The sequence below is a fragment of the Haliotis cracherodii genome, unplaced genomic scaffold (assembly GCF_022045235.1).
Source record: "Haliotis cracherodii isolate W230 unplaced genomic scaffold, xgHalCrac1.p SCAF_4, whole genome shotgun sequence".
Lineage (NCBI taxonomy): Eukaryota > Metazoa > Mollusca > Gastropoda > Lepetellida > Haliotidae > Haliotis > Haliotis cracherodii.
In genome coordinates, this window is record NW_027266297.1 from 17,361,818 (window position 1) to 17,372,465 (window position 10,648).

Below are 10,648 nucleotides of genomic sequence, written 5' to 3' on the forward strand. Positions count from 1 at the left end.
GTGCTGTCGAAGTGTGAAATGGCTCTTAGGGTAAGTAACTTGTGCATAACAAATATACATTACAACATAAAACACATCATACAAAAGTTCAAAACAGTAACGACTGAACATTTTTTGCATGTCCATTCCGCAGCTCCGCGATGTCAAAGTGTACCGATCTGATCCCTCTACTGACCCAATGGAAAATGCTGACGAAACTGGGGAATTCAAGAGGAATCTGGAACGATCTCCACTTCGGTTCTCTTTCCAAGATGGCGTGGTAGAGGAGCTGTGTCCAGCTGAGGGTGAAACCACGTGGGCTCTCAACATCAAGAGAGGTCTTCTCACTGCTGTCCAGAACAGTATGGATAGCCTGGATCGAGATCAGAGCGTCTTTGAAGTAAATATGTCAATGAAATGAAAATGTGGTGTTATTTGACAACAAACAAAATAGTTGCTCATAGCATGGTCAGAGATGTATGTATTATTTCAAGAAATGTTTATGGTGGAGTCTCTCAGAATGAAGTCACGACCTAATGCGTCCACATTCATGGGTTAAGATGATTGTCATATTGTGTTAGAAGTTTAAAGACGGTTGATGATGAAGATGACGACGATTATGATGATAATGTGGCAACAAACTAATCAGCACTAGTACTTCCTAGAGGTGTCGACTATCAATATTTTGTCATTTTAAATCATTATTTGACAGTCATCCATAGTCAAAGTTTTATCATCGTAGATTTTTTTATATTTGAACTCACAACCGATAGTACGACGGATACATGTTCAATAGAAGTACATTAGTAATTCACACACACACACGCACGCACGCACGCACGCACGCACGCACGCACGCACGCACGCACGCACACAGCACGCACGCACGCACGCACACAGCACGCACGCACGCACGCACACACGCACACGCACACGCACACGCACACGCACACACACACGCACACACAAACACACACAAGGACGGTTGATAATGAAGATAACGATGATGATGATAACGGGGCATGATTAAAGGTGGTGATTATCATTATTTTGTCATTTTAGGCATTATTTGACAACTATCCATAGTATCAGCGTGAATTCTTGATATTTGAACGTATGGACCAAATGCAGTACATCAACTAATTCAAATATATATAGTACATCCCTAATAAAGACTTACGTATTTACAGAGGGATGTCACGGGTGAATGTCATACCGACTACAAAGTGATTCGAGGCTGGTTTTCTACCACAATAAAAAAACAAAAGATCTCCTTGGTTGCACTGATCGTAATGGTTATCACAGTTCCATCCATGGCATGCAGTACAGAGTTCCTTCAGAGATCCAGTCTCTGCCCTTCATGAAGAGTACACACGAATGTGAACAAGAACTGGACAAGAATGGACTCCTCAAGAGTGCGCTCATCCGGGAGACCCACACATTCAGACCTTTCTCCAGGGCCACCAGCGGTGCCACCACCAAAGTCCTTCAGAAACTTAACTACAAGACTCGGATATCTGGTGTTACCACAAGACAAGATGATTGCTCTTCTAGTTTTAGCTCTGCAGAGGAAACAAGTCTTTTACACACAACGTCAACACCTGGGGAATAATTTCCTGGAATAGATAATCCTGGGAGGATACTTCATGTAAATGCCAGATATATGAACTCAAGTGCCATGCAGGCTGAGGTTTATCATCGGGAGGAGTCAAATAGAGTATCTGACAGTATAGTTGCCCTCAGACTCAACACATCATCTCTTCTCCATGCCAGGATATCCTGGAGACCACAGATGATCGCCGATGTTCAGGTATGAAACACAGGAACGTTTTAAAGTGCTTACGTAAGTGAACATATTGAAAACTACATACGTGTAAAGGCGCTATATAATCTCGCTAATAAGAATGATTTGTGTATAACAGGTTTACTTGACTAGGGTAGTGGAAAGGAATGGACAAAATACAAAGACCACTTTAGACTCTGTGTACGAGTCTATGGGAGAGGAATTGTCAAGCAAGTACCATCGGATTGCACAGACCACTAAGGAGGAACTGTCTCCCTACCTAGACCTGCTGGAGTCAGAAATGGCTATCATAGAGAAACAGCTTGACTCTATCAGGAGGGATATCAGGAGCATGTACAAACGTAATGAGTTCTACATGGCAGACATGGGAGACTATTCTGAATCGGCAGAGTAAGTACAAGAGCAATTACCAATTCCTAAGAACATTTAATTCTTCGTCCGTAGTGTTTCCAGGTTAGAATGGGTCCCCATCAACGTATACCGGTCATAAGAGGCGACCTAATGGATCTTGGTTGATTGCCTGTCGTTGTACTCCGACAGCGTGGATCGTTGCTCACAATATCGATCAAAGGATTATCTGGTCCTGACTCGATTATTTATCTCCAGCTGTCATACAACTGGAATATTGCCGGGTGCGGTGATCAACGATCACCTTGTAAAGATTCTTTTCAGAAGATTCATTCGATGAACTAGATCAATGACAGAACACATACAGAATGCCAATGACTTGAATGTGAAAGAGTTCTATGACCACCTCTTGAACGACTGGGTTGTCCTTGCAAAGGTATCTTGCAGAAATGTGTTTGTTCAACGTCAGTAAACATTTCCTCTCACACAAAGAAAGTGAATTCAAATAACACCAGTTTAAGCTATGGAAAATTATAAGTTGTAGCAGTATCACGAGGGAAACATGTAGTCTTTTGCGTCCCGGGTTTGTTTTATACCATGAGCCATGTGTTTTAATTTGGTTTCCGGTTGATGCCCGTATATATTGTATTAAGATTATATATTTTCAGCTATCTAAAACTATGAACCTTATTCTTTATTAAAGGAAAATACGATGCAGCAATGTAATTTTTGTGGCAGACATATATCTATTTTATTTCAACGGCATGAAGCATAATAATGTTAGTCAGATTGTTAGTCATAATTTATTTTTATCGATTTAATCCATACCCTGACATCAACCACCCCCACCCCCATCTCCCCGAATTACAAATGCTCGGCCCCTTATTACCAGAAATAAAACTATTAATTTCACATTATCAGCACAAGATGTTCGTCCTTGTCGTCTTGAAAATGGACCATTCGCGATTTGCTTGTTTTCAGGAGAAGGTAGACACAACAGTTGAAGATGCTGTAGAGATGATATCAAGTTTAGATGACCTGATCCGAAACATGTGGGACATCTGTCAGCACCACTACAATATTGTGCAAAAGAAAGCAACTGGTAAAGATGTCATACAATACTGTCAATATGGGTCTTCCATTTGTAGCTAAACAGGATTTTATTTTTCAGATACAAGGCTTCTGCAATGAGAGATTTGGAATATCAATATTTCACAAATTAATTTTAATTAACGAATTGAATTAACAGGATCTTGATATAATACGCAGTGCCACGTAACATCCCTTGGCCCCGCCCCTCTGAGAGCTTGCAAGTGAGGCAACAGATTTGAACACCCGTGCAGATTGACTTAAGTGACAGACCCGTGTTGAGTTCTGGTTAAAAATAAAGAGGATGTAAAATTATTATGAAAACAAGCTAATATTTGCGTAAGCAATATTAATATGCACAAAGGAACATCGAAACTTTGTGAAGAACATTCGTTATGGATCTCACATCTACGCCCCTTTTGCAATCTCGGCTGGTGACATGACTTTTGATATTACAATTTGTCAACAAGGGCACAGCACCACAGAAAGTTACTGCAAATTCCATGTGTGATATAAAACGAAAAGGTTACACTTGGTCTTGTCAGATATAGGTGTAAACATGGAGGTAATCGGAGCGGACGATGATTTGAAAACTAGCCGCCACTATACTAGCTGTAGCCTCGACCAAAGCACGAAATAATTGTAGTGATAAAAAAGATCCCTACAATGCGTTCTTTGGGATTGAATCCACCATACACTGTGGACACCGTAATGCAAAATAGTTTGCGGCGAGTCTTGTTGATTTGGCATTTGCTACCCTAACCTTGCTATTGCAGCCTCTGCTCATTGTAGGTGGATTGTTATTAACAATGAAGCCTCATTGACTAAATATATTACATAATATTAACGAAACCTTGCATGTGTATTCACAGCGACAGCAAACACGATCATGGACCTACCACACATCGTAGACAGCAAACTTGAGATATCTAATGCTATAGCTCCCTACATGGATCGCCTCTACAGTACCACAGTGAAGACGTACGGCAGCTTCAAAGATATGCTCATGAATTCGGGAGACATGATTAGTTCTCATCTGATAAATGCTGAGCAACGAAGCGATTTACAGATGCTGTTCTCTTTCACTAACAATGTATATCAAGAAGTAAGTCTTTTTCATGGGTGAGTTAACACTCTCGTGCAGTTACAAATGTTTTGTATGTGTTCGGGAACCTTTGAATTCTGTACGAACAACAAATTTGTTATACTTCGTTTCCACTTGTCCTTATTTCATTTTTATTGTATAATAAATTGTTTGTAATCCAGGTTTTAAGTTGCTTTGACTGTACTGTTCTAATCTTATAGCAGAAATTTTCTATTCTTATGGAAATAGTGTTTGTCGCTGTTATTTGACTATGGGGACCGTCATTGTTTACCAAAGACTTGAAGTGCTGTGATTGCGTTTTGAAACGGGATCATGGGGCTGCATGATTACTGGTATACATTTTGCAAAATTGGTTTGTTTGTGTTTCTCGAAGGGCGAATCTATCCTGGAGGAGCACCTGCAGAAAATCCCGAACCTAGTCAATCGGGAGTTGACGAACTACACACGTGATGCTCTCACAAAATATAAACCCCAAATCACTGTCTGGCACCCAGAACATGGAGAGATCCAGATAGAATTAAGCTTGCCAATACCCCTTCGGTCTCTGGACAGATTACCCGATGTCCAGACGTATGTCCAGAATGCAAAAACAACGGTCAGCAAATACATCCCAGACAGGACTTCTCTCAAGAGATGGTACAAGAAAGTACGTAAAAATCATTGATGTTAATACATTGTAGAAGAGACGGGACAACATCCATAGTCTAGTGGATAGAGCGTCTGCCAAGTCGGGGGATCAATCCCCGGCGTGTTCATGCTAAAAGACGCTAAAAGATGGTACTTGTTCGTTCGCTCGGTATTAAGGGGATAAAACAAGGACTGGTCAGCTCCGAGTACATATACTGTGTCTAAGTCGGGGTCTATGTTAAATTGTGGCATGGTGTCTCAGTGGTTTATTTGTATGAAACTATCATTAGTTCAGGCTAGTACAAGCAGCCACTCTCTCTCTCTCACACACACAGTACCCACGCACACGCACACGCACACACATGCATGTACATCTCTATATTAGTGCAATAACCACGCACTTCATTTCACCTCATGACATTTATCAGTGGTGGCGGAGATGTAAAAGGCTCAGCAATTCTTTGTACTGAGATATGTCTTTTAGGCGCGCCAGCTGCAGAAGTCTATGATCGTGGCTTCAAATCCTGGTTCTTGGTTTGTCAGAATCATACCTGTTTCAACACTGTAGTAAACTGACACGTACATCACTTCGAATGCGGTCTTTCCTCCCACATCAATCTGACACGCCGTGATATAACTGAAACATTGATTAAAGTGGCGTTAAGCCAACTCACACTCTCACTCTGAGCATCAGTATTATCATTCGGACATTAAAGAAGTTATAATCAAAACTTCAAAATGTGTAAAATACGTGTATCAGCATGCAATATCTTTTAATACCTTTGTTGTTGTGCCAAATAGTGGTGATACCTATTTGTTACTCGATTTCAGTATTCGGCGTGGCGGTCTAATAGAACAAATGGACGTTGAACGTTTGATGTGAGTATATAGCTTATATGTAAATCTATTTGAGGTAACTATACATTCTGTTAAGCGAAGAAGATTAAAACACGGTTGGTCATTAGTAGGATCTGTTGGTGGTACTTTAAGTATACCAACACTATTTAATCTGTTAATTCAACCGGTTGGCACGTTTTCTCGCAATAATTCAACTTCCAAATGGTATTGAAAGAAAACACTACTATCGACACCTGGCAACCATTTGACTCCTGATAAGTACAATTATTTAAAAAGAATCTCTCGATGAAAAGATACATTTCTGCTGATGCTAAAAGCAAGTTTGAGATAATTTGATTGTTTAGCTTGACGCGAAGTTGATGTGTAAGCCATCCTGTGACAGGCCTACTCACATGAGACACAACAATCCATGTCTAACATGAATAAAGCTTTGAGCCTGAGTTTCAGCTCAGGACTATTTAATATGATATTGTTTTTTAATAAAGAATGTTTCGATACTTAACTGTTAAACATGTTTCTATTTCAGACTAGTGGATGGACAAGGAACTGATGTGTATCAACTTTGCTTCTGAAACCTTTTTTCACGCCTACTGCTCAAAGCAAATGTTCTATGTGAACAACATATATTATGCAATCATTCATGTTGGTTCAGGACAATCTTGTTTTTATTTAGTTACGTTATATATGTCAAATGTGTTTAATTGGAGAAAAGAAATCTGGTAGAATAGTGATGTTTTCTAATATATCAGGACGTCTATTGTACGATTCCATACGCATCTGTTCTGAGATGTTCTCGACAAGATACGTATAAGCATATATATGAATCATGTATCTATCATCAATATCCTTCCCGTATTGATTTTCGTCAGTCCCGAATAATTATGACTGTATGAAAGTAAAACTTTATCTCATTAATGCCCTTATGCCTTGCAGTTCAAGATACAAGGGTTAAGGTATTTAAGTAAATTGCTGACAACACTTTGAGAAAATATTTTTTTCGATAGCCGGAGTTAAACAATAAGGGAGTTAATATTTACAAGCAAACTAAGAACTGTGTCACCTTCGAAATAACATTTAAGCATAATCTGGGTTTCGACATAAAGGGGTTGAAATATTCTCTGTTATGTTTAAGACTGAACTTGAGACTGAGAGATATGACTTATTATTTGAAAACAAGTTGTTTGTGTAAAACCCATATTGTTTAAAGATTGTTAGTTAATAATTGTAAAAAAGCAACTCTTCCAGCTTTTATGTATTGTGCCATGACATGCGTGTTTTAAATGAAGCTTAAATGTGCAATAATTGCCTTTTGCCGGTAGCTTGTTTACTGCTAATGTTCTGAAGCGTCAGTTTTGTAATATTTAATGTAATAAAGGCTCACGCTTACCAAAATCGAAACATTTGCACTCTGCCATACATGTGTATCAACCATGCTTTTAGACATAAAATGCTTCGACTGACGTAAACATCAGGAATAAATGCCATATATACACACAATAGTGTCCTTATTTTGCAAATAGGTGTAATGTACATTCAATTATAAAACATTCGTGTGACTCATTCCATGTCTGAGTATCCGGAGTTGTGTCTAATAGTACAAGGATTAGCAACATATTTTATTATTATGTAGGCAAGTGATTGATAAATAAGAGTGCGCCTTCGGGATACAATGTCACACAATAAACCAAGTCACTGAGCTTGACCAACCGATCCATTAAGTCTCCCTTTACTACAAGCAAACAAGGTTACCAGGAACTTACTCTAATCCAAATGCCTGACGAGGGACATTGGAAGGATTAAACTTGCTGAGTGCAATGCAAAGTCTTTTACACTGAAGACTCGTCATGTTCTTTCTATCTTGTCCTTGGCGAGAACTGGATTTGATATTCATAACGGTAATTAAGTTGAAGAATGTATTTGTTTAGCCTGCACTGTTTTTTTTCAAAATGAAAGGACTGATGAAATGGGATTTAGGTAAATCTTCTGCTGATAGGTAACTATGAATTGGCTGATAGGCATTATTTAGAAGTTGACAAAGAAGACACAATACAATAACTAAAGAAGTTTTTTTCCATAAATTGTTTCTTCTATGTCATAGGTTAACGATGGTTGAAACTTTGGCCAAACCCTGGGTACTTGGTGTGATTGTTTAATGGCAAAGTTGGTTCCAGGCTTCATACAAGGGTTCATGTTCACCCATGCATCTGTGGCCCTTCAGCATCTATTAATGTCATCTTATCACACATGTCAACGAATTTTACATAACAATGAACCATCAATGCCCAGAGCCGACTAAAATGAGGATCGGGTGGATATAATGGGTGAACCTGCCCCTTTAGCGTGGCGGGCAAACCACTAGGTTACCCCATCACTTTTCTTTGTGTAAGACAAGAAAGTAGTCTTATACATATATCAAAACCTCGTGAACCCGATCTCAATCTCGAAGTATGACATGTCAACAATTTGGTCCATAAATAACGTACTTAGAGATCCCAATCGCTATTGTGTACACCTGTACCTGTTTATCTTGATCATAATTATCTACGCATGTCAACATATCAACACGTCAAGTGTGCCTCTATCAACTTGGTCATCACCGACTGTGATCAGTGTAACACTCTACAGATCAAACGACACCTTCATTTGCACAAACGCGAGCCATGCACCTGTAGCGTTACACTGGCCTGAACATTGCTTCTCAGAAAGATTTGCGTTTTGGCGATCCTGGTTATGGGAGCACTGGCCGGTAGGTTGGTCAGTTCTCATTCCTCAGTACAAGACTTTGTACATTTAGATACCGCGACAACTCGTAGACCGGGGTCCTGGGATAATGGACAGTATAACGAGTTATCCATGATATTGGACAGTGGAGTGATGATATTGACCTATACCGGGGCAAACATAGTCTTACGTCTTACCCGATATATAGAGTAAATAGCGTTCCAGTAAGCGAAGTTCGAGTGAAAGAAGTGTCGTTGTATTCTGAAATGTAGATCTGTCCTGCAATAGATTTACGTTTTAAATAAGTTAAACCCAAGAGTAACGGCCGATTCAAATGAAATCAGGAAAACGAAATAACTTAGGAGAGTCAGGATGTGGCAAGGCACACACACACACACACGCGCGCACAAACACACACACACGCACGCACGCCCGCACGCACGCCCGCCCGCCCGCCCACACGCACGCACGCACGCACGCACGCGCGCGCACACACACACAGACCCTCACACACACACACACACACACACACACACACACACACACACACACACACACACACACACACACATACGCACCCACCCCTACACACCCCACAATACACCTCCCCGATCCCACCCCCCACCCACACCGACACCCTCACTTCGGTTTAACGGCGCGACGTGCATGTGTGCACGTGTGTGTGTGTGCACGTGTGTGCACGTGTGTGTGTGTGTGTGTGTGTGTGTGTGTGTGTGTGTGTGTGTGTGTGTGTGTGTGTGTGTGTGTGTGTGTGTGTGTGTGTGTGTGTGTGTGTGTGTGTGTTCTATTCTGGATTAATGCCGATTTTATAGTGCAAGCCAACTGAGATACCATGCCGCAGTTACCCTGAAATACCCCACTCAGACACAGTATACTCAATCCGAAGAGTCCTTGTTTTAGCCCATTAATGCTGAGCGCCAGGCAGGGTAATAACAAGTACCATCTTTAAACGTCTTTTGGTATGACGCGGCCGGGGATCAAACCCACGACCTTCCGCCCTTCGGGCGCTATCCACTAGACCACGGAGGCGGTCTCAATCTTATTGGTTCTGCCTGTCATACAGTTGTGATTTATTTCATTTAATTAATTGTTTTTGTTTGTGTATGAAGTAGCGATGCGGGATATTGGCATGCTGGAAACTGGCAGATGATCAGAGTGCAGTGGTCAATACGTTCAATGTTTCTCAGTCTGTGAAACCGTGGTACCAATTGCAACAAACCCAAAATGCTGACGATCGAACCCGTTCAGGGCGTCCCAGGTCAACGACGATCGACTGATCAGAAACCAGGCTCTACGAAATCGAGCTCAAACAGCTCACACATGAAACGATGAGTTTGTTTGTTGTTTAACGTCGCACTCAGCAATATTCCAGCTATATGACGTCGGCCTGTGAATAATCGAATCTATACCAGACAATCCAATGATTAACACAACGAGCATCGAACAACGCAATTGGGATAAGATGACATGTATTTACCAAGTTAGCGAGCCTGACCACAGGATCACGACAGTGACATGTTACGACAAGCATAGTCGCCTTTTACGGCAGGCATTGGCTGCCAAATACGTGTACATGCTGCTCATCTCCATGCTCGACGGTCACGTCTGGTGCCACCCCTTACAAATCGTCATAGTGCCAAAAGACGTCAATGGTGGTCACAGCGTCAAAACTGGGATAACCTTCGCTGGTCTCGTGTCATGTTTTCAGATGAGTTACGATTCACTTTGCACTTCCTTGATAGGCATGGTCGTGTCTGGCGACATCAGGCCAAAATGCCATATAAATCTGAGCATGATGCGAGTTGAGCTTCTCCACACATTTGCAAACATGGTTGACTCGACTGCCATTTTGATTTCAGCTTAATTTGTCGCCACTTTTAGCAATATCCCAGCAATATCAAGACATATTACCAAAGTGAGAAATCGAACTCGGGCATCACATCAGATGTGTATCACATCAGATGGGTTACATGTATTTATCACACCAGGCAAGTTAAATGTTTTACGGTGTGTATCACATCAGATAGGTTACACGTGGTTGTTATACATGAGAGGGTTACATGTTTGTATCACATCGTACAGTTTACATGTGTGTA

The 10,648-nt window shown here is 40.9% G+C and overlaps 1 protein-coding gene across 1 annotated transcript; it reads left to right on the plus strand.

Moving 5' to 3' along the window:
• Positions 1 to 2,089: 2,089 nt before the first annotated feature.
• Positions 2,090 to 7,307, plus strand: LOC139479702 (uncharacterized). Its single transcript, XM_071262546.1, has 6 exons — positions 2,090 to 2,173; positions 3,113 to 3,233; positions 4,093 to 4,325; positions 4,699 to 4,971; positions 5,784 to 5,831; positions 6,337 to 7,307. Exons 2-5 carry the CDS (start codon positions 3,149 to 3,151, stop codon positions 5,820 to 5,822), a joined length of 630 nt encoding a protein of 209 aa, XP_071118647.1. The 5' UTR covers positions 2,090 to 2,173; positions 3,113 to 3,148; the 3' UTR covers positions 5,823 to 5,831; positions 6,337 to 7,307.
• Positions 7,308 to 10,648: the final 3,341 nt, after the last annotated feature.

Bases quoted from the DNA above. Each gene is read 5' to 3' on its own strand.
- LOC139479702 (XM_071262546.1), top strand. From the start codon at position 3,149: ATGATATCAAGTTTAGATGACCTGATCCGAAACATGTGGGACATCTGT. The intron at 3,234-4,092 runs GTAAAGATGTCA...GTGTATTCACAG, and splicing joins TGTGCAAAAGAAAGCAACTG to CGACAGCAAACACGATCATG. The intron at 4,326-4,698 runs GTAAGTCTTTTT...TGTTTCTCGAAG, and splicing joins CTAACAATGTATATCAAGAA to GGCGAATCTATCCTGGAGGA.